General features: G+C 43.9%; 1 protein-coding gene and 1 long non-coding RNA gene across 6 annotated transcripts; both read left to right on the top strand.

Moving 5' to 3' along the window:
• The first annotated feature begins 1,829 nt into the window (after positions 1 to 1,829).
• Positions 1,830 to 3,022, top strand: LOC128135070 (uncharacterized). Its single transcript, XR_008232922.1, has 3 exons — positions 1,830 to 2,002; positions 2,101 to 2,235; positions 2,853 to 3,022. It is a non-coding gene; the product is annotated as an uncharacterized LOC128135070 (long non-coding RNA).
• Positions 3,023 to 4,348: 1,326 nt separating this feature from the next.
• Positions 4,349 to 22,986, top strand: PLCXD1 (phosphatidylinositol specific phospholipase C X domain containing 1). Of its 5 annotated transcripts, none has more exons than XM_052773522.1 (7): positions 4,349 to 4,430; positions 8,367 to 8,509; positions 11,956 to 12,092; positions 15,099 to 15,227; positions 16,390 to 16,545; positions 19,992 to 20,175; positions 21,138 to 22,986. In XM_052773522.1, the coding sequence occupies exons 2-7, from the start codon at positions 8,398 to 8,400 to the stop codon at positions 21,401 to 21,403; spliced, it is 984 nt and encodes a 327-aa protein (XP_052629482.1). In that variant the 5' UTR covers positions 4,349 to 4,430; positions 8,367 to 8,397; the 3' UTR covers positions 21,404 to 22,986. The 5 variants fall into 5 exon arrangements, with proteins under 5 accessions (XP_052629482.1, XP_052629483.1, XP_052629481.1 ...); XM_052773523.1 differs by lacking the exon at positions 4,349 to 4,430 and adding an exon at positions 7,706 to 8,002; XM_052773521.1 differs by lacking the exon at positions 4,349 to 4,430 and having other exon boundaries at positions 8,287 to 8,509.
• The last annotated feature ends 79 nt before the right edge of the window (positions 22,987 to 23,065 follow it).

Raw genomic sequence — 23,065 nt, 5'->3', positions numbered from 1 at the left:
GGGATGTTGTTCATGGCTGCTGAAGGACACAAGTCTTGCTCCCTCAGCTTCACCATCGTGAAGAATTTAAGCGTAAAGAGTCCTTCCTTCTCCTCCCCATGGTCTGCCACCAAGTTAGGAGCTGCACACAGGAAAAACATGGGCAGGGCATGGTGTCTTGATGGTCCTGCCTTTCCCAGGGTAATGCTGCAGACCCCCCCTGCCTGGGCTGCTGCTTCTCGTGCCTCTCTGAGAGCTGCCTTCTTGCATGGAAGGTGTCGATCTACATTGTCGCTTCAGCTTCTCTAGGGATCAGGACATCAGAGTAGAGGACTTTGTTTCTGACCTGCTCCAGCTAGAAAGAAAAAAAAAAAAAAAAAGAGATTCATGCAGAATGGGGAGTGTGGCAAGAAAACAGCTCAGGAATTTACCTTGTTCGCAGAATTTTGAACGACTAGATAACAAATTAACAGAGAAAAGGGAAGAATGAGAGGAGGCAGTTTCCCTTCTCCCTGTAACTGGAAATCCTTTCTAGTGGACAGGAAAGCATTTATTTTTTGTGTCTCCCCAGTTTCTCTCTCTCTGTTGGAATGGGTTCTAGCAACAAAGCCTGGTTCTCCTCTTGCTCTTATCTTCTCAGATGCTGTGTCTGAGGAGAGAGGTTTGTTTATCTCCCCTTTAAGCTTCTCTTTTTAGTAGGACATTACAAGCAGCTCTCCTGTGTGTCTTGGAAGGGCTTTTAATGTCTTGTTTTAAACACTGCTGGTGCCAGACATGAAGGAAGCTGGCTTTACTAGATGTTTCCTAGGGCATTTTAATCCTACTTGTCAATACTGGTGTAGTTAAGTTGAAATTAAAATCTCATTTGCTTCTGGTTGAGAGGAAAACTGTCTGCCTGGACCTTGCTCCAAGCCCACTGAAGCCTCACTTAACATTGGTGCGACTGGATCGAATCAGAGGAATCTGAGGATTTTTCCACCATTTTTTTCTTTTTCAAAAATTTTAATTAAAAATTTTGCTAATAAAATTCAACTCTAATTTTTCTCCTCCTTTCTGTTATTTTAAAATAAGTCAAAACATTTCCCCCATCTTGCAAAACTTTGATAAGAAAAAGACCCATCTCATGTAGCCCTGGCTTTTGAGAATCCATCATGTGAAGGGAGCAGTATTGTACCCCATTGTCTAACCATCACAGCAGCATTTTTACCAGCCACTGAATTTTTCACTGAATTAGCCCGTTACAAATAAAGCCAGGGCTGTTTCTTCATGATGGCATTGGCACACTGCGATGTGTTCCGGCAACCTAAATCCCACCCAAATCCTTCTGCCTTAGGTTTTCTGCCGGCTGGTGCCAGGTCGTCAGAGGCACCTCGTTGACAGGCAGCCCCCAGCATGGGGATCAGGTGCAAAGGAGGGCTCCGGAATGTGCCCCCACCCTCATCAGGTCCTGCTCACAGCGTTGCAAGCTTGGGGTAGCCATCGTGGTCCAGTAACCCCAGAAACAAACCCAGGGAACCAGAAACCAGCTCCCAGCAGGTCTGGGCTGCATTTTTCTTCCCAGGTCTTCTTATTGCCAGAGTGACTTCCCTACAGCTGCAGGCTGCCTCCCCGCCGACTCCCCCGCTCTCAGGAGCCATCGTGGCTGCTGCCGCTAGATATACAACCTTCTCTCAGAAATATCAAGCTGCCTTTTTTTTCCCAAAGACAGAAATTAGGTGAGGGTTGAGAGGACTTATCGGTAAGTCAGGGCAGGAGCAAACACACGCATTGCCAGGGTGTTGCAAATGTCCCCAGAACAAACACTGCAAATCCAGGGAATTCAGTTAAGGTTGTTTAAATGCTTAGTGGCATTTCTGTACGTTATAGCATAAAGATGTGCTGAGTCTGAAAATAAAAAACTGGGATGGAAGAAAAAAGTCTCACACAACATCCCAAATATTGTAACCGTTCTAAAAATCTCATAGACCTCTAAGTCGTCTGAAAAATCAACTGATTTCTCCCAGGCTGAGTGTGGCATATTTTGGTAAGCCAAAGCTGTTTAAATGTATAAAGTCCAGTTTAAGGCTCTATGACTGCTGTCACTGTGACTAACAAACCAGAATTTTTCACTCTGATCCACAGCTATAGATCAGACCTGCATTTCCATCCATGCCCGTGCTGAAGCTTCTGGTGCTGCCTGGTTTGACCCTCTTAGATGCTACCAGATTCAAACCTGTTCAGTACTGAATGCTTCAAAACCTGATGAGCTCCTTCTGGGTAAGTTCTTCTTTGTCCAGTGCTTTTGAACTCCACTCTCAGTCTTTTTAATGCAGACATTTATTTTGTAAGGCGGGTTAAGAAATCTTGGGCTTTTTCATCCCCCTGCTTCCTCACCTTGAAATCTGCTTATCATTATTTCTGCAAATATTGCTAAAAGTTATCCTTGCCTTGACCCCTCCTCAGGAGACATGCTTATTCAGGGCTTAATCGCTTGCTGATTGATTTCCTGTCATTCCTCATTTTATGGGTTTCCTAAATCCCTCTATAGAGATTGTGATCTTAGGACTAAACCAGGAGCAACTCTCTTGACATCTCTAGTAATTCCAGTGCAAATGAAGAAGAACTGAGACCCAAACTCAGACTTGAAGGGATGGGAATTAGGAAGGTTTGGAGAGGCCTTGAGATTTTCTGATAGAATATTTCCATTGAGGTGCAACCTGCAAGATTGTTTCCACATCAGTCAGCAGATATTTCACATTACTACGGTGTTAAGTCCTGTTGTAATGCCTCCAGAATAAAAAGTTTTGGGTTTTCAGTTTCATGGTTCTTTTTGAGTTTTCTGTTATTCATTTCAAATCCACACAAAAATAGCTTTTAAACTTTCCTTTCTACAGTCATGTTTTCCCTGCTAGTCCCAACAACTTCACACAGATTTGCTTTACAAGACCAGAACCGTGTCTGGCTGTACTGTATTCATCATGGTAGTATCCAGAGACTGCCTGATTGCTGTTTTGTCACACCTCCATAGTCTTAACTTTCTAAGTAAATGAAGAATTAAAGTTGACTCTGTCTGATTTTTCCTCCTAACTTTTCCATTTGAAATACTTTCCCATTTATTTCATTCCATGAAGAGCACAGTAATACTTCTGTGTAACTGTTCTCAGCTACTTTCTATCATGGTGGTGCAAAACCACATAGCCTTTAAATAGCATCTTTCTCACCTTCTCCTTTGCTCTACTTCATCCCTTTTGGCATTTCATCCTTTTTGTGCCTAGCTTTACAACCTGCTGTGCATCTATTCTGCATCTACCTCCAGCTAGTTTTGTGATACTCTGTGAGAATTGATATATAAACAGCAGTCTTAACTGTGGCATAACCCTGAAGCCCAGGCAGCCCTGCCATCCTGGGACTCACCAACGGGAACGACTCGGTTAGCTGAATGTTAAACTGCTCCGGCCGCTGTTTTTGGCACGGCAAGTTTTGCTCTGTATATGAACACTGCTCTTCCTTTTGCTCTGCCTCACGCAAAAATGAAATAGTGAAAAAGGAGTATCTGGAAAATACATCCTTGCATTAAGAAGCACAACACTGCAGCAGCCTGAATTTTCCCTAGTCCTGACCACAGTAGGATCCCAGAGTGGTCAGATCCCAGTTCTGCTGTAGATGACCCTCTAGGAATGCTGCCCTGTGGGGGAGAAAGGGAAGTTAATCTTCTCTGTCCATTCTTTCCATCAGAGTTTCAGCTCACCATTCTTTACTGAGGGAACTGTATGTTTTAATGTGCTTTTGGAACAGGGAGATGAAGTAGGGGAGCTTCTTCCACCACCCTGGGAAGGCTGAGAAGGCACCCTCCTTCCAAAACCGCACCAAGGATTTGCATGTTTGCCCCTACCTGCCCTTCACTCACTTCTTTGCCTCCTGTCTCCTTACACAGAAAAGCTTTTTGAGGAGCTTGGCTGGATTTCTGCAAGGTACCATAGTAAATACGAGTGAATTTCACCACGGATGAGGGGCTGTACAAGCCAAAGAGGAGGGAAAGAATTAGTGAATCGTGTATTAGCTCTGCAAACCGAAGAAACAGAAACTCTGTTGGACAAAGCAGGCACTTAAAGGACTTTACATCTATATTTAGAAATATATATTTTGAGGGGTTTTTTGCATTAATAGGCTTCAAATGCCGCTGAAGGATGGCTCCACGCTATTCCTTGCTGTTCCCCCGGCATCCCTTCGCCTCTCCCCCGCCCGCGGGTTCCTCCCGAAGCGACACACCGGCAGCGTCTCAGGCAGCTCCGCTTAACCACAGCCGCCTCCCCCTCTTCTTCCTCCCCTCTCTCGCCCCTCCTTCACCTTCCTCAGACCTGCCGTCACTTGGGGCGGGCAGTGCGGGGTTACTGCCCGCTGCGGGACCCGGGGGAGCTGGGCGGTGCGGGGCTGCCTGCAGAGCCGGGATGGAAACCTCGTCGTTCATCGCAGTAAGTAAAGCAATTAAAAAAAGGGGGGGGGGGGGGGGGGAATCCGTCCTCCCGCGGGGTAGGACAGCGGGGTGCCCGGAGGGGGTGCGGGGTCCCAGCTTCTCCCCTGGGATCAGCCCTGCGACTGGTGGGGCTGGCAGCTTGCTCCTGGCTGTGGCAGTTCGGGTCGTTCTTGTCGCGGTGTTGCCTGTAATTCCCGTGACGTTAGCTAGCTTCTGGGTCAGCTGCAGAAAACGTTTCAATTATGTCATCATCCAGCATTCATTAATTATATTTCCCTCCTGGAACGGCGTGGTGTTTGGCTGTTGCCCAGCACTCCGGGCTGGGGGGCTGCGGGTGCGAGGCACGCTTTGGGCACAACCCGGGTGAGATCCCACCAGATGCTCTCGGTGTCCCGAGGTTAGAGGACAGTGATCTCTACTGGCTTTGCACATTTGCATGTTTTATTGCTTGTTTATTGTTTGTGTCCTGGTAGAGTCCTCAGAACGTAATTGCTGCCTGCGCTCAGACCACCCGAGATCATCTTGAGTGCCATCACACAGTGCATAAAAGACAACCAGGTGATCAGGCCCAGTCAGCATGGGTTTATGAAAGGCGGGTCCTGCTTAGCTAACCTGATCTCCTTCTATGACCAGGTGACCCCCTTAGTGGATGAGGGAAAGGCTGTGAATGTTGTTTACCTAAACTTTAGTAAAGCCTTTGACACCACTTCCCACAACATTCTCCAGGAGAAACCGGCTGCTCATGACCTGGATGGGTGTACTCTTCACTGGGTAAAAAACTGGCTGGATGGACGAGCCCAGAGAGTTGTGGTGAATGGAGTTAAATTCAGCTGGCAGCTGGTCACAAGTGGTGTTCCCCAGGGCTCAGAACTGGGCCAGTTCTCTTCAATATCTTTACCAATGATCTGGATGAGGAGATCGAGTGCACCCTCAGTAAGTTTGCGGATGACACCAAGTTGGGGTCACAAGTCCTGCCAGCAAACCTGCTCCAGCGTGGGCTCCTCTCTCCATGGGTCCGCACCTCCTCCTTCTTCACTGACCTCGGTATCTGCAGAGGTGTTCCTCTCACATTCCAATCCTCTCACTCACTGCAGGTTCCCCTTCTTAAATACATTCTCCAGAGGCACTACCGCCATCGCTGATGGGCTCGGCCTTGGCCAGCAGCAGGTCCATCTTGGAGCCGGCTGGCGTTGGCTCTGTCGGACACAGGGGAAGCTTCTAGCAGCTTCTCACAGAAGCTACCCCAGTAGGCCCCCCGCTACCAGCGCCTTGCACACAAACTCAATACAGTAGTTAATAACAGCAATGTGTGTAGGGTGGACTTGCCTGTCTGGAAGGAGGGGCATAAAGACATGGTTCTCCTTGGCAAAGTTTAGGATTTAGTCATGAGAGGCGGTAGCTAATGGTTGTAATTTCATTCCTCCAGGCAAGCCTCAGTTTCTCCCTCAAGGATACCCCACACCTCAAACACAAGGTAGCAGCTGAGTTTGGAGGTGGTGGTGTGAACATCTAGGGCTTTGCATTGCACAGGGGATCAGGCCAAAATCTGGTCCGGTCACTTCTGTACGGGACTTGATCAGCAGACGGCCGTGGTGCTGCTGCTCCTGCTGCGCACTCCCAGTGGCTGCCATGCTCAGCCTCAGGGTGCTGCGGAGGGAGGTGGGAAAAAAAGGAGGAAGAGGAGGAGAAAGAGGAGGAGGAGATGTGAATCTCACGTGTCTGTGTTTGCAGGACCACAGCATGGCTTTGTCTTGCCATTTCTGCTCTCTGCTGCCTTTTCCCAGGTCCAGCAGGATGCTCCTTGTGAAGTGCCCTGGTCCTGCAGAGATTGGGGCATTGATGGCAGCTTGTGCCAGGCTGAGAATCTGCTGCCAGTGGGTTTTGGCCCGGCAACACCGAGGGGTCTGTTGTACAGCCCGGCAAAGCCGATCATGGGACTTGCTGCCTCCTCAGCACGGGCCAGCGGTGGGCTGTCCTGACTCGGTGGTGAACTGGTGTGAGGGACTAGCATGGCAGAAAACCAGCTTTTTTCTGTTAGCTGTGGGACTGTGCCCGTGTTAGCCCAAGCGAGGCGATGAGAGCACGTGGCGGGAGGAGAGGGTGGCAGCAGGTAAACCTGCACCCTCGGACGCGTCCTGGGAGTGCTGTCGGTGCAAAGGAGCTTGTGCCGGGCTGAGGTGCGGCTGGCCGGCGGGCTTACGGGTCCCTGCTGCTCACTGGGGGGCTGTGTGCCTGCTCTGGGGGGGCCCGGGTGTCTTTGGGGAACAGGGGAATTAGGCAGCCCCAATGGCTCTGGAAAGGGAGCTGCGGAACGCAAGGAAAAGAGGAAAAGAGTGCTTATAGTTTGGTTTCTAGTCTGTGTACAGGACCCGCCTAAGCGCTGCCATGTGCTGGAGTGTTGCATCCTCACAGCTCCTGTCAGCTTCAGAGCTGGGGAAGGAGAAAAACTATCCAGTCTTTTGCAACTACTAAATAGCAATGTTGTTCTTAGCATCTGCAGCCCCTGTCCGCGCTGATGCTCCATGGTACAGACCAGAGCAGAGCAGCCCCGGGTGAGCAGTGGTGTGCAGGCTGAGGAAGCATGAAACACAGGGAAAGGGGACACCATCAGCTGCAGGCTTCTGTTGTCTGAGCAAGGGGTCTGCAGGAGGCAGAAGCTCAGCATGTTAAACTCCAGAGCCAGAGGACGGATGAGTTGATCTGCCCGAGATCCGAACTTCTTTCCAAGAATAAGAATACCAGATGTGGCATATAGAGGCCACTTGCTTATGCAGGACAAAAAGATCTGCACCTTTTTTTTTTAAATAAATCCATGGGAGTTTTTCCACTCGACTTTGCACTAGGCCCATCAAATATCTGTTTTTTAAAAAGGAGACAAAGGGAGCAAGAGGGGGTTTAAACCACTTCTTTCCTGCTTACGCAATGGCCTTGTGTGTATGGATAACCTCAGAGGTAGCTGCTCTCACCAGGAGGAAAGCCCCAGGTTACCCAGCAGACACGTGCAGCCTGTGTCACTGCTCCAGGGGTGCTGGGCATTTCCCTCAGCTGACACGGTCCCATTCTTAACTGGGCTGTCAGTACTTAGTGAGACCAATTGAAAGCCACACAAAGGCACAGCAGGACAGGCTAGATGAGTGACGCTACGTGCGTTGGCAGATATAAAAGCAGATCGTATCTGTTATGTGTGGTATGGACATAAAACTCAGGAATGCAATTCCTAAAGTTGCCTTTCAGATGACCCTATGTGTCTGCCAAAAAAAACCCAACCCACTGCACCATGTTTAAGGAAATGTTCTTCATATAAACAGTATGGATCACTTGTAAATCCAGAAAAACCAACCACCTCCCAAAAGCAACCTGAAGAATACTTTGCGGAGAAGCAATCTCAGGAATGACTGTGCTGAAATGCAGCAAAAGGGACCAGGCACCAGTGAGGATGTTTGGCAGAGCACAAAACCTGCACAAATACATATCTGACTGCCATTGCTGTAGCAGACAAGAAGGAATCGTTCACAGTGACAGCTTTTCTGAAAAGGTTTAAAAAGGAACAGACGTTGTTTCACACTGGAGGTAGGTTACTCCTCATGATGCCACAATAGCCAATGTAGACAGTCATTTCTCCATACCAACGAAGCCGCACATATTTGTCTTGCCTCTATGTTTTTCTTTCGGTTGGTCAATATCCGAGCCTGAAGCTGGAACCCTCCCTTGGCATTGTGCTGGGACACAATGTTATCAAAAGCAGCTCATGTTGTGGCTGAGGAGCTCTTGACATTTTGCTGCAGCTACTTGAGAGGAGGGTTGACACAACTCCTTGAGAGAAGGGTTGACATTTTATAGCATGTATAAATCCATTCTGCTTAGGTGCAATGGCATTAATTCAACCACAGTATGTGGAACGGTTTATTCTTTTTCTTTTCTTTTTCCCTCCCAGAATACCCTATGAAGTCCTAGAGCAGGCACTAATGGAAGGCCCTTTGCAGACCTCCATTCATGTGTGCCATGAATATGGTCAATGGATGTCACAATTACCAGAGAAGCTCTGGGATATTCCCCTCTATAACTTAGCTCTTCCAGGTAAAGATTAACTTCTGTTCTCCACTGTCTTGTTAGTGTGTCATTTAAGCATTGGAACATCCTGTTTGTCCCATTCCAGGAGGGCTACATTTATTATTTGGGTCAGTGTGTGGGAGAAGGGCTTGAGGGAGGGTTTGTGTAATGTGTGCATGCATGTAAATACTTTTAGTCTGTAATGTTTGGGGTTTCTTGGAAGGGAGGGGAAAAAAAGGGATTTTTTTGTTTCATTTTGTTTTGAGGGAAGGAAAGAGGGACCTTTTTGCAGTCCCTGTGCATCATCTTGTCAGATCAGTGTTAATAACTGGAGCATTTGCTTATCTGGGCAATGGTGAGATTTTTCCTAATTCGTTCTTGCCACTTCCTACATAATAAAATGGTTCCAAAAGGAGAGAAATAACATTTTACCTTATTATTTGTTTCTTTGTATTGTTTAAAAGAGTGTGTGAAGGTATGAAAAAAGAAGGATGGAGACTTTTAATTAACGTATGTTTTTATTAATGTAGAGTGTGACCTTTCTACATGACCCTGCTTACAAAAACTGGATTTATCCTATTATGGGTAAACACAGCTGCACTATGGCTGGTGCCCTCACTGGTACTACATTCAGACCTGTGTATCATTAGCCTTTCTTTGGTCGTAGTATTGCTTCTCTCTGCTGCCTCGAATAGGTGATTTTTTTTCATTCTGTCCAAAGAGGTTATGGGAGAACCTGTTTTCACTGGCACGTGGAGAGGCACTGGGGGGCTGTCAGCTCTTGAGTGATTCCCTTTGCCTCCACAATGAAAATGGTGCTATAGAAAAGTCTAGCCCATTTTTTCTCTCACACCTGTAAATGCAACAGGTAGTTTGGGTGGAAAGCAGCACAGCATGTAGATGAATGTTTTATGTAGGCTACAGGATCATAGGTTAACTTTAGCAAAGATGTATATTGAGAGATAGTGTGGAAAAATCAAGTGTTGTCTTCAGTGGGTGGAGCCCTGGGAGGACGCAAGAACTGTGATGGATTTTTTTTTTTTTTTCCCCTGCCCTTTGTGAACTAATGGAATGTGGAGTTTTGATTAAAATTGAAACCTAGAAACTTATTTCATGGTGACTTCTTAGATATGTAATTTAAATTGATGTTAATTTCAAAACAAGCACACCTCTGTTTTGGATAAAGCCTATGTAAGAGGACCCCAGAACAGATGTTATAAAAAATTCTGTATTTCTTATTCAACCATCAAGAAAAGAAAATAAGTATCTGTCTTATGACAGAAGAAAGAAGGTCATATTCTCCTCTTCCCCCCCCCCCCCCTTTTTTTTCTTTTTTGTTCCTCTTGCAAAAATCCTTCAAAAAGTCAGTAGCATGGTCAGTGGTTTGTGTATTTTTTGTGGAAAAGGAACCATGTTGTTTCTGAAAAACTTTCACAGTGGTGTTTCTTGGACATTGTAGAAAGCTGAGAACCTGCTGATGTGTGCCTTTGACTTCCTGGCTCTTCTCCTAACGGTGACCTTGTTATTCTTGTGAATGTCTGTTTGTTGTTCTTGTGAATATATATACCTGCATGGAGAACAGGCAGGAGAAGAAAAGAATAGTTGAAGACAAGCCCATTTCAGCAAACATTGGAGGACTTTTACAGAGCATTGCAGGCTATTAGCTTGGAAGATTGTGGTGGCTGTCCAGCTGACCTACAAAACTGGTCCAGGTCAGAACAAAAGCAGATCAAGACCAACCAGGTCAAGACAGCTCTGGCAGGTTTTTAGAGGGAGCAATGACTGGGGGAAGCCCAGTTTGGAAGTGGAAGCTTATCTCGAATAGAGAAGACAACAAGGCATGCAAGAAATGTGAGAGACTGCATTCTGAAAGCATGATGAGGAGACAGAGGCAAGTCTCAGTAATTAGTGTTGTGTTTGCACCAGGTTCAGCACAGTGCTGCCAGCTCACTCTCTTTGTATCATATTTGTTGTGTCATGGATATACCCATCTTCCTTTCGTTACTGTAACTCACTGACATCACAAGATGACTCCTAAATGAAAGGTCACTATCCATTTGCTGATTAGCATTGGTACATGCAATGCCCATCAATGGAATCCTGTTCACTTCTCTCGGACTTGGATTTTGTCCATGGGTATTTAATGGTTTGACTCTTACATCTTGTAAGACAAACTTCTTTGATTGCATGCCCTCATTATCGATCTTCCATCTGCAGTGAGCTTGGTTTGGGTGTTTAAAGCAGGAAAATAGACAGAAACCCAGTTTTAAAAGGTGAAAAAAATTGAGTGAGACCTTAAACTATTATTGACAGTTTCAAAGAATTTTCTTTATTTCAAATACAATCTTGTCCTTTTTCTTTGGCTACTAGAAATATTGCCATTGGCACCAGTAAGACTGACCATTCAGGAAGGCAGCTTCTAGCACCAGTGAACAATTTGTTTGACAGAAGACTTAAAAAACAAAATGATATGCAAATTCCTTGCAGATACTCTGTAAAGATCCCAGTGAGTCACTTCACTGAGTTGTTAGCTTTTCTTATTGATGCTTTATAAAATTAGAAGAAATAAAGGAACAGGAAAAGCTGGCAAAATCACTGCTTGCCTGTCCTGAAGAAATTGTGAGTTGCAACAGAGTTTCATCTAAACATGATGCAAGAGACGTGTCAGATTTATTCAGACTTCAAAGAAGTCAAATATTTGGGCAGGCTGTACTTGGCTCTGGTGCTTAGCCTGCCCCTGTGTAATTCCCTGTGCTGGAAAGAGTCGGGTAACTTTTGAAGTCCATAAAAAGTGGATCTTGTTCATCTGTCACATGTAAACTTAGACTTGGATTTGCCTCTGAAACCTTCAAGCACCCACCTCTTACATTGTTTTTGTAGGGCATGTGGGTGTTAGTTCAGGAGGGCATTTTTTACCAGATATTTAAGACATAAATGTTGAAAGTGCCAAGTTAGGAGTTGGTCCAGCCAAAGGTGTAAGAAGCTGAATTTCTGCTTTCAGTCATATTTTCCTGTGCAGAGATGATGGGACTGGAGTATGAAATCCTGCATTTGGACAACTCTGAAATCAGGACAAATTCTAGATAAATTCAGGTGTCTGCTATTTATTCCCTAAAAAAAGTGAGTTTTCACATCAAGATAATTATTTCAGTGGAAGATGCTAGTTGAAACAGGCCATTTTATTGTGGTCTAAGGCAAACAACAATGGTGTGTACTTCAGATGCTTTATTGAAAAGTCTTGATGCCTTCCCTTCACAAGGATTTCATGCTAAGCTTATTAATGTCAGGTGAGCAACCTCTGTAGAAGACCCCACCTTTTTGCCATACCTACATAGGCTGTCGGGCAATATAGGTGTGTGATTTGGAAATGGGGTGGCATGTCAGGTGTGTGCATGCAATATAACCATGTATTGTGGTCTCGAGTAGTTAAGAAATATACATTTTCTGTACATTTTTTATTTTGTATTCTACAGGGAGTCACGACACTATGACCTACTGCTTGGATAAAAACTCTGGTGTTAGTGGCAATGAATTGAAGCTGGTGAAGTTTTTGAACAAATGTATGCCCTGCATTGTGCAGCCCATTATCATGAAGTGGTCTACAACACAGGTAACTGTTGTCTAGCGTTCTCGTCATGCCTGGGCGAAGTTGAAGCTTGTGCTGCAGTGCTCAGAGCGGTCATGCTCTCCGGTGCACAATGAAAGAAAAGCTTGCTGCCCAGAAATCTGTGCTCTGATGAGATACTGTGCTTGGGTGTTGTCTTCCTTCTTCTTCCCCAGCTTTATCTGCTGATCATGACGTCCTATGGTCTGGCATCTCCCTTGGGTCAGTTGGGGTCAGCTGTCCCGGCTGTGTCCCCTTCCAACTCCTCGTGCCCCCCCAGCCTGCTCGCTGGTGGGGTGGGGGGAGAAGCAGAAAAGCCCTTGGCTCTGTGTGAGCACTGCTCGGCAATAGCTAAAACTTCCCTATGTTATCACCACTGTTCTCAGCACAAATCCAAAACATAGCCACATACTAGCTACTATGAAGAAAATGAAGTCTATCCCAGCCAAAACCAGCACATTGGGGTATGAGATGATAGGTGCCATACATACCAGATTTTCTTTTGTGGGGGAAAAAGTGTGTTAGTGAGGCAGGGATGATACCTAGACAAAGATGTTGTTTAAAGCTGACCACTTGGTACTAGGAACTCATCTTCTTTTTCATGTTTATTGTTCTTATTTATAACATTTAATATTACTATAATCAAAAGAGGTTTTTTCTTTTACACTTTGTTCAGAAGCTAATGCTTGTCATTTTTACTACCACTGTTGGCAAGATGTCAGTTGTTTTCCCCATCTAGATTGTGTAAGACAAAAATCTTGTTGTAGGGAATTTTTTTATCCATAAAGATTAAGAGAATGAAGGTGTGGCCCTCCTGTAAGGATTAGTTAATTTTTTAAAATGTCTAAATAATAAGGTAGTAGTTATCTCTTTGTTCCTCACAAATGTAAGTTAAAAGCAAAGTTGGGGATCATGATTTAAGCTAGAGCTTTTGAAGATTTTTCTGAAGAACAGACTTTCCTGGCATCAAAGAGGTACCAAAAATCTTTTCACTTTTGTTCTTATTGGAGGAGTAGTTCATTATTAGGGAATTAAAACTGAATAATTGATAAATGGCAATAATTATGCCTAGGCTTCTTTTGTTGTGTTTGAGCAGCCCTGGCAAACTGGAATTGTAGACACTACCAGATATTGAATATGTAATGGCAATGATGAGTTGATGTGGAAAGGCACTCACTTAGCACAGTGCCTTGTCTTGAGCTGCTTTTTGCTTTGGGACTTAAGCCAACGCAAGATTTAGATACCTCCTAACTTGTGGGTTGCTGGCCAGCGCAGTGACCCTGTGGGTGACTAACAACATCCTTCCATCATTATAATAATTTTCTGGTCAGAACCCAGCGTGCTGAGCGGGAAGTGGCCTGGTGCTGATGGGGAAAAGGGACGGCTGCAATCCTGCCCGTCCTTGGCTCTGCGGTGCTCGAGTTATCTTTGCGAGGAGGTGAATCCACCCATTGGTATCCGGAAGAGACACCAAGGAGCCCTACCGATGGTAGGACCCACAGGTCCCTGGATGGCCCAGTGCCTAGGAGGCAGTGCCTGGCTTGAGCCCTGGCTCTTATGGGTGTCAGTCTAGAGGCCCAAATCTTGCCTGAGCAATCGCTGATGTCAGGCGTGTAACTTCCACTCATGCCCTGGATGTCTGGTGTGAGATTGCAGCACTGAGCCGCATCGCTCCCCGAGGCTTCCTCTTAAGTTTTGCCCTTGGGGGGCAACGTTCGCGCTGTCTAATTCAGTATCCAAACCCAAGTGACTAATTAGAGAGTCTAATTTGTCTAGTTTTCCTATACAGTCAACAGAAGTAAATAAATTCATCTGAAGGGCAGTTCAGAGCAGCTATTTCACCTGGTGCTCGTTCTGGCCACAAAGGTTATATATGACCTACAGCCATATACACTCCCATCTCCAGCGTGCTCCAAGCGAAGGTGGGACTTTGGCACAGATCGCTCCTTCCACTGCTCCAGCCTGGTGGAGACCAAGCAGGCACGGACGGAGCTGTTGGCCCCAGGCACCCCACCACCCGCACCCTGGGACCTGTGGGGCTGGGCTGTCCCCAGCCCTGCAGCTCAGGCATAGCCTGGGGAGATTAAATTCCCACCCTAAGAACAGAAAGTTAGGTGGTTGAAGCTAGGCAGGGTGAGCATCCTGCCATATGTCTTAAGCTCTATCTCGGCCCTAAAGCTACAAATGTGGTTATTCAGGTGCAATGCCTTGTATTGATTAGCTTTTGTTGAATCCTTTCTGACTTAAATCAATACAGTGTATGCCTTCTGAAACCTGAAAGTGTTGTCCATAGCAGGTTGAACTGAGACAAATTAGTGTTTAAAAGTATTTAATTAAATTGATTCTATTCTCTTTTGCAAAAAGAGTCTTGATGGTAAGAGACATATCATTTGGGACTTTTTGGCCCAGAAACTCAGCTTTATCGCCTGTTCCATTCAGCCCTCAAATCCAGTAGAACTCTGATGGAAGTGGAACTAGAGAAGGACCTCTGTTTTGTAGGACTTCTACAGGTTAATTCAAACTCTTTAAGAGACTTTATCTTGAAAAAGAACAACAGCCAGTACTTTTTTCTATTTTTGTTTTTTTCTTCTGTTGAGGATGAGTGATCTCCGCAGAGACAACCATTGTAAAGTCTTTGATCTAATAAAAAAAATACAGCTTTTCTAAAGTGCTGATCCCGCAATTTTTGTACTTACAAATAGTCTTGTGAGGAGTGATCGTGTATTAAGCACAGGTGAATGGATCTTTAACTTTCTGAACACAACAAGGGCAGAGGTCTGAATAATCTAATCTGTACCTGCAGTATATGCCACAGTGAAATTGGGATCCCTCTTGTCAGAGAGTAAAATATGTTATAGTTGCGACTTGCTACCATGTAGTGCCATTTTAAAGATGAAAGACCTGTGAAAAATGTCATAGGGCTAACTTTGTACACCTTTTTCAGCTTTCTAAACTAAAGAAACAAATCTCTTCCAAACTCTTGGGACCTTTGTCTTCTGCTTCACCTTTCAGGTACTGACTGTGACAGAGCAACTCGAGGCTGGAGTTAGATACCTGGATTTCAGGATTGCCCACAAGGCTAACGATCCATCTATGAATTTGTACTTCGTGCATATGGTTTACACAACTGTTACTGTACAGGTATTGTCCTTACCTTTGGGATGGCTATAAAAACAGTGCTGTTTCTTTTATTCAAGAGCCACAATAATCTGAAAATACTAGCCCAAGCTTTTGTGGGTAGGTTATTTATTTTCCTAATGTGAGGACTTCAAACTAGAGAAAACCAGCAGGGCTGGAAGTTAGTTTCAGCAGCTGCAAGTAAGACTGGATCATCAATCAATTCCTCATCCTCAAACCGGAGTTGCTGTGCCTTGCTCTCCACTGCCCAGCCCCTATCAAGTGCCTGATCTATCTGGGGTTTATCTTGTGTTGTCCCAGGATGCTACCCAGGGCAATCCTGTTTCCCCCGTAAGGAGAGAAGTTATTAAAGAGAAGAAGGTATTAAAAGCCTAATAAAATCACAGAAACACTTCTTTTTTTTTTTTTAAGAAAAAATATTTCACTGAAAGACAGAGAGACTCAAGTCTGGATCCCATGATCAAATTACTGTCAGCTGCTGTGAAGAAACTAGTGTGAGTTGCTCTTCGCATGTGCTCTGTCACTGTGGAGTAGTTTACATTCTTCCATTTGCTGGGACCTGTACAGCCAGGCACAGCCAGCTAATGCAGCTTTTAATTTGTAAACTTTGGTTTCATGCTCATGAGTCTGAACCCTTCATGTGTTGAGGTTTCATGGTGGCTGGTGTGCTCATGTAAACACTTAGGTGTAGTGCCTGATTACCCTGCTAATTATATGTGGTCCTCAAGAAGTTGTCATTGCCCACAACAAATGGGGAAAACAGGTCCTGTTTCGTTTAAGCAAGCACAGAACTCTTCCCTGTTTTTGAGTTTGCCACTAATATATTGTTTGTCCTTAAAGAAGCTTGGGGAGATGGATTTACTGCTAACCTGCCTCCAGGCAGTAGGAGATTCATGGGTGTTACCAAAATACAAAGCTGTTAAGCATAGCGTGCTAGAACCACATCCAGAGCAAACCAGCACAGACCTGCAGAAAGTGGGTTTTCCTGGGGTGCATCTCTCTGGACCACCTTGTGGGCTGTCAGATGGCCATCCTCCAGAAACCTACCCTGATTTTCATTATTGTGATTGCGAGTCTACTCCACCATCAATGTTCTGTTGGTTTTATGTCCTTTCCCCTGCATAGCATAGATGATTTTCTAAGTTGTCATGACTGTCTCTTCTAGGATATTCTATGGGAAGTGTTAAGGTGGTTGGAAACTCATCCTCAGGAAGTTGTTATCTTAGCCTGCAGAAATTTTGATGGATTAACGAAGAAACTTCATTGTCATCTTATTGCCTGTATAAAAGAGATTTTCCAGTGTAAACTGTGTCCCAGAAATGTAAGTATGAGATCCCTTTTTTCTTCTTTTTTAAGAATGATATATTACAGTGAGATCTTTGATTCCAAATTTTTAGATATATTCTACTTTCACTGTATTTTTAACCTAGGAAAAGTAACATTTGCTGCATCAGAGATAGGTCTCTACCTAATAAAATTGAGGAGATAAAGCAAACCTACATCCCGCAGTGTGGAGGAGGGAATTAAATTTGACTGTCACGTCTGTTGAGTTGTGGGACAACAGTAGGGACACAACTGTCATCCACTGTCCTGTCTGAGTTTTGTTTTTAAAAAGAAAAGAAAGAAAATAAAAGAAGGTGGGTGTGTGTTATAAATATAGTCCATACTATATTTATAGAATTCAAAGAATCCACTTTCTGCCATTTCACAGCAATAATTATAAATGAATTTTTATGCTATTTATAATAGTTTAGGTTGGAAGTGACCTCTGGAGGTCATCTGGTTCAAGCCCAACATGCAAAGCAGGACCAACTTCAAAGTTACGTTGGGCTGTGTCCCATCCATTCTCGAATATCTCCAAGGATGGAGATTCCACAACCTTTCTATGCAGCCTGGTCCAACACTTGTCCACTCTCACAGTGAACGTGTTTTTCTTATCTATCTGATCAGAATCTCTCTTGCTGTAACTTGTGTCTGCTGGCTTGCATCCTTTTGCTGTGCATATCTGAGGAGTCTTCTCTACATCTGCCCGTTAGGTATTTATAGGCAGCAGTAAGACCTGTCCATAGTCTTCTCTTCTTCACGCTGAACAGACCCAGCGCTCTCAGCCTGTCCTTGCGTGTCATGCTCCAGCCTCTGCTAGCTCTGGTTGCACACTGCAGGACTCACTCCAGCACATCAAGGATTTTTTTGTATTGGGGAAGCCCCAGTTTGCAGTTGACCTTTGCCATGCGGGCACACTGCCGGCTCATGTTCAGCTTGGTGTCTCCTAGGAGCTCCAGGTCCTTCTCTTCAAAGCAGGTTTCTAGCCAGCTGCCCCCAGTCCGTCCTGATGCGTGGGATGAGTCCATTCAGGCGTGGGACTTTGCATTTGCCTTTGCTGAGCTTCACGAGGTTTCTGCCAGGCCATGTCTCCAGCCTGTCAAGGTCCCTCTTAATAGTATCTCTGCCCTCGGCACATTTCTCGTGGCATTGACTTTCTTTCCTGGACGTGAGCTGGAGCTGACCTTCCAACTAGCCTAATATGCTTTCAGTCACCCAAACCTGCAGAAAAGCCTTAATTTACATAATCAGAAATCATTTGATTGCTAAATTGTAGAAGTTGAGATTTTTAGCTTCCTCTTTTTTACAAGGTGTGGGAGCTTTTAGTAGTTAAACAATTAACATTTCAAAGATGCACAGGAACAGAGGGTTTTCTCTGGAGATGTGAGGGGTACAGGATAATGATGACCCTGTTTGTGATTCGAATACAGCCTTTGAAGCTGGTGTATCAGTAACGGGAGAGTATTACCATTTCAAAGCATTTTGTACAGCAGAGTTAAAATAGAACAATTTTCAGCAAAACTAGGGGATTCTGAATATTCAGGCCTCAGCTGAATAACTGAAGACCTGAGTGACACTGTTTTGTTGTTTCCCCAAATATCTTGAGTGTGTAAGTAAGTCGTGGATGAGCACAGCAATACTGGAGAAGACGGTCAAATTTTCTTTCAGACACATGGCTAGCTCTTAAAAAGAAAAAAAGGTATTAATTGCAAAAGGAGCAAGCTGCTGCTGTTAGTTTGTTGAACAAAGGTGATGAACAAATGCTTTGAGATCACCTGACTGAAGAAAGAAGAACGTTTCCGAGTTGTGTCCAGGGGGAGGGAAGAAGGGCACTGAAGAAAAGAGAAGCCAAGTACTTCCCTCAAGCAGGAATAATTTATTTTTGTGGGGTCTGTGACCAGCAAAACGGATCTTGCCATTTTTGCAAGCGATACCGTTGCAGGTTAGGTAGCTGTGGGGTTTTTCAGGATCACAGATTCAGATTGAACATCAAATAACCAAGTACTTCCTCACTTATTCTAAAATAATCTGGTATCTACTGTCTTTCAAGACTGCAACTCTGTCGTTGTACAAAAGTAAGCATTAAAGTATTTATGAAGCAACTGCTAAGTAGAGGTCTGTATGTAGTACTGGCACAGGCCACAGTGTGACAACATTACATTGCGTTTAAAATTTTAATTGCCTTAACTATTCAAGGTGTCTTCCTTTGATCTGGGTTTAAAAATCCCTTGTTAGACATTTACAGTTTCACTTCTGCTTTGTTTGCAAAATAAGCACCTGTGCTCATGTACACATTTCTGGTAGCTTTTTTTTTTTAGCTCTTATCCCACACCCCCTTTTCTTTGTTTTGTTTTGTTTAAGAGGTTCCAGCTTTAGAAAGGCAGCTGGAGTAAAGCAAACGGTTCTGCCAGCCACAGGTTTTTGTAGTTTGAGTAGCTTGTGTCTTAATTTTGCAGTATTTTCTGACCTAATTGGGGCTTCCACTCTTTCTATCTTGGATGAAGTAAGAGGGATTCCCATGTTCATTGAACCCTTGGCTCTCTTCAAAGATTTACATAAAACATTTTCAACTGCCTTTGGCTTTTATTTTAATTAATAAGTTAATTGGAACATCAAAAAGCCACCATTTCCTTTCATAAGCAACAGACATAGCTTTTAACCACAACATTCTTAAAAAACCAATAGCTGTTAAATATGTTGGTTTTGCCAATAAAACTAGTCAGAGGGCCTCAATTCTGTCTGACGGTAACTTTCGAGGATTGGAAAATGTGATTTCATATTGAGACACTCAAATTTAACAGACCTGTTTCAGCCCATTTGTCTGTCTGAGGAGGTTTCTGACTCAAGTCTTCCCTTCTCTCAATTCAAAAAGTCTGGAGTACCCCAATTTCAGAAACTTCCCACTTGCTTAGAGAAATCAGAATTAACGTATCTCTTGAAGACTTTCGTTTAGTCATACCGAGTCTTAAGCAGTTCAATTTTCTTTATGGCTACAACAACAAATTTGGATCAATATGTGGGGCATTTGCCAAAATTATGCCTGCTTCTTGTGTCTGTATTCCTACAGCTGGGTGTAGAGCTTTGCCCTGCTCCTACCTCCTTTCACCAAATGGCCTGTGTCTTCCTCTCCCAACAAATTTTCAGCAGCAGTATATGTGCACCATGGCTGACACGGGGGTGGTTTCTTGTTACACAGGTGTAAGACCTTGAGTTATGTACTTTACCATAGTTGAATTTTTTGAGGAAAGGAGGAACCTGCTGAAGTTCCCAGGCTCCCATTGCCCCTGCAGCTTGTAAGCCAGCCAGTGACCTACTGGGCTGTACACTTAAAAGCTTTACTTGAACTGAATCTGTGCCTCTCTACCAAGGTGACATCACACGTCAGTATTTGAACTTTAGGAACACTGCTATGCTGCTGACTTCAACCTGGGCATGCTTTCTTAGGTGGTGCCGACACTGCGGACCATGTGGCAGTGTGGCCATCAGGCCATAGTCTCGTACGAAGAGGACATGGAAGTGGAGAAGCACTGTGAGCTGTGGCCTGCGATCCCATACTGGTGGGGAAACAAAACTGCCACTCGCGCTCTTATCCAGTATTTAGAGCACATGAAGCAGATGGGCCGTCCAGGTAAGCACGGGGAGTTGCTTGGAGGAAACAAGGGGCACGTACAGCAACGCAAAACACATCAGAAGTTGGGTGATCGTAGCATTACAGGATATAACCACTGTGCACCCATGTTACTAGGTGCTTTGCCCACCCATGGGCAAGTACAACATTCATCTTTGGTGGTGCAAATACACGTGTCAGTGTATGTACATGCATAGGCTATATAAATCATGGCAGCTGCTTCACTCCCGTGACCCCATGGAAAAGCAGCCCTCAGCACAGACCAGCTCGCTGGTGCTGTTGTGCCCATTTCACAGGTAGGAGACTGCTTCCTCAACCCAGTGCTTGCTGCTTTAGGCAGTGCTGATGACGAGGGAACTGCATTGGGCTAGCCTTGCTGTGAAAAGAAATCCCTGCGAGAATGGTGCATGAAGGCTGTAGCTATGTCAGGAAATAGCAGCGCTCAATCATGCTGGTGTAGTCTAAGCTGAAAGAAATTTCGTTCATAACCTCTGACGCAGCGCTGTGATGTGCATGCATGGGGTGATGAAGGGGAGAACTGCTTCAAAAGCACACTGCCCCGCCAAAGGAAAACGCCCGTGTAGGTGCACGCTGTGTACCTGTCCGTCATGGGGGAAGGCCAAGCATTTGGAAGCAACCCTTACAGAAACAAACGTAATTTATAAAGGAGGACTAGTTAGTGGAGAACCTTTAGTCTGCAATGAATAATTTAGATAAATTTAGCTAAACTGGAATGGTTCAATAACCAAGCTTGGCTCAGTAACTATTTACTACAGCATGCAGTTGCATCAAGGGGAGACAGTCTACTGAAACAGTTCTACGGATGTGAAATGATACAGAAAGAGTGTGAAGTTACTATTTTAATGATTCCCAGAGGAATGAGATCTGGTGTTAATGCAATGCTGAGCAGTTTCTGTTCTCCTCAAAGGAATATTTAATGTGTCACCTGATTTTTGTTTCAGAAAAATTCTTTGTAGCAGGGATTAACCTTACTGAAAATTTAAGGTATATTCTCGTACACCCATTTGGATCACTGAAGAAAATGACGCTCCAGAGTCTTCCATGCTTGAAAATCTGGATAAAGCAACAGTATCCAGGACCAAGGAAAGAATGTATTAACATCATTGCTGGAGACTTCATAGGAAATAATGATTTTGTCAAAGATGTGATAGAACTTAACACAAAAATTAATCCTTCATTACGCTGTCAAAGTAAAGGGAACAAATAGCATTTCCTTCTCAGCTTCTTGATCTGTGAAAAGCTGAAAAGGCTTTGTCTGCATTTAATGTCTCCTGGTTTAAACATCCTGGATCCCATAAAGGTCCAGTTAACTTAAATCAGGGATGTTTTAAAGATTCAGTAAGAAAAGCACTCTCAACATCATCAGGGTTTCAAGGCCTTTTCACAGAAAAGAGAGCAGGCAGACCTTTCTAAAGTCTGTAGGGAACTATGATATAGGTATAATTTACTTGAAGGTGCTTAGATTCTGCAGCAGTGGGCAATAGTGAAAGTCCCAAGAACTTGATCTTATTTTATTTTACATATGACAAGAAGGAGAAATACATCAGTAGCTGCATGAATTATTTTGTGATAAGATTTTATCTTTCTTTTAATTGTAAAGATATTCTGCACTACTTGCAACCCCAATGCTCAGTCTTTTATATCAGTGTGAAACTGACTTGTCCATTTTCATAGTTTTTTAAATATACAAAAGGTACAGTTTAAAAATCATTTTGATATATCAAAGATACTGTATTGACAATCCTGTCTGATGTGATTTTTACATATACATCAATACATCGTTAGCATTGGAGATCTAGAAGCGGCTGTACTGTTGTTGTGTGCTTGAGTATCAGTTGTGAGCACCTTTACCAACAGGGTAGTCACAAAATTCTTTATGATTTGTAAGAGGTATGTGTATTTGAACACTTAACTCTTTTTTATCACTCATGCCAGTTCTGCAGTGGTAAAGATACCAAAACTAGGCCCCTAAACAGTTTGTCTGTGGTAATGAAATATGTTTTATTAGGTGCTGCCAAAATATGCCTTATACTGAAAATAAACACATATGAAACAAATTCCTTATCTAAACTCAGACTGCTCTAGAACTACAGATTCTTGGCTTCCGTAATGCTCATTTGGGGTTTCACACTTGGTCTTTTATTTAGCTATTTTAGTAGTTCTGTAATTATTCTTCCTCTCAATAAGTAGTTTTTGCTTATGTAAAAACTAAGGGTTTTATGCTCTTTGCCATTGCACGTTAATCCTATTTTTCTAATTCTTTTAAATGAACTGTGCAGTAACAGATGATCATGAAGGTAAGAGAAACGGCAAGCATCGGGACTAAAACAAAACCAGGCATTGTGTAAAGTTCACTATGCAGCTTCATCAATATACCTCAATTTCTAGATGCACTTTATATGCAAAAGCTGAGTTCAAATGTTTTGGCAAGATGTTAATGTTTGCAGTACGTGTCAACTGCTATTTGACATCAGTTCAAACTCAACCTAGACTTCTCAGCATGAAAGGCTAAGATGCTACCTCCTCATGCAATCTCTTGCAATTGCAGATTACATAGGAGTACAAACCGAAACATTCCATTTATAGAGAAGACATTCTAAATGCTTTTTTTACAGTGCTTTTTATCCTTGTTCATACCTCTATGTACTTCACACTAAGCAGTCATTCAGTTTTGATTTTTTTAGTCACTACCTGCATGAAGTGTTACGTTATATATACTCAGGATCTTTTTCTGCCTATCTTTTGTACCCTCAAGTGGCTTGTTTATCTAATAAAACTTGATCTCTCTGTGTAATACGGACTGAAATAGTTTTGCTTCTTCTTTCTGTCATACTGATTCTTTTATTGGTTCCCAGTAGTAATTTGTAAC

The sequence above is a fragment of the Harpia harpyja genome, chromosome 22 (assembly GCF_026419915.1).
Source record: "Harpia harpyja isolate bHarHar1 chromosome 22, bHarHar1 primary haplotype, whole genome shotgun sequence".
NCBI classification, from domain to species: domain Eukaryota; kingdom Metazoa; phylum Chordata; class Aves; order Accipitriformes; family Accipitridae; genus Harpia; species Harpia harpyja.
This window is presented reverse-complemented; position numbering and strand designations above follow the sequence as displayed.

Bases quoted from the DNA above. Each gene is read 5' to 3' on its own strand.
- PLCXD1 (XM_052773521.1), top strand. From the start codon at position 8,302: ATGGCATTAATTCAACCACAGTATGTGGAACGGTTTATTCTTTTTCTT. The intron at 8,510-11,955 runs GTAAAGATTAAC...TGTATTCTACAG, and splicing joins CTATAACTTAGCTCTTCCAG to GGAGTCACGACACTATGACC. The intron at 20,176-21,137 runs GTAAGCACGGGG...TTTTTGTTTCAG, and splicing joins GAAGCAGATGGGCCGTCCAG to AAAAATTCTTTGTAGCAGGG.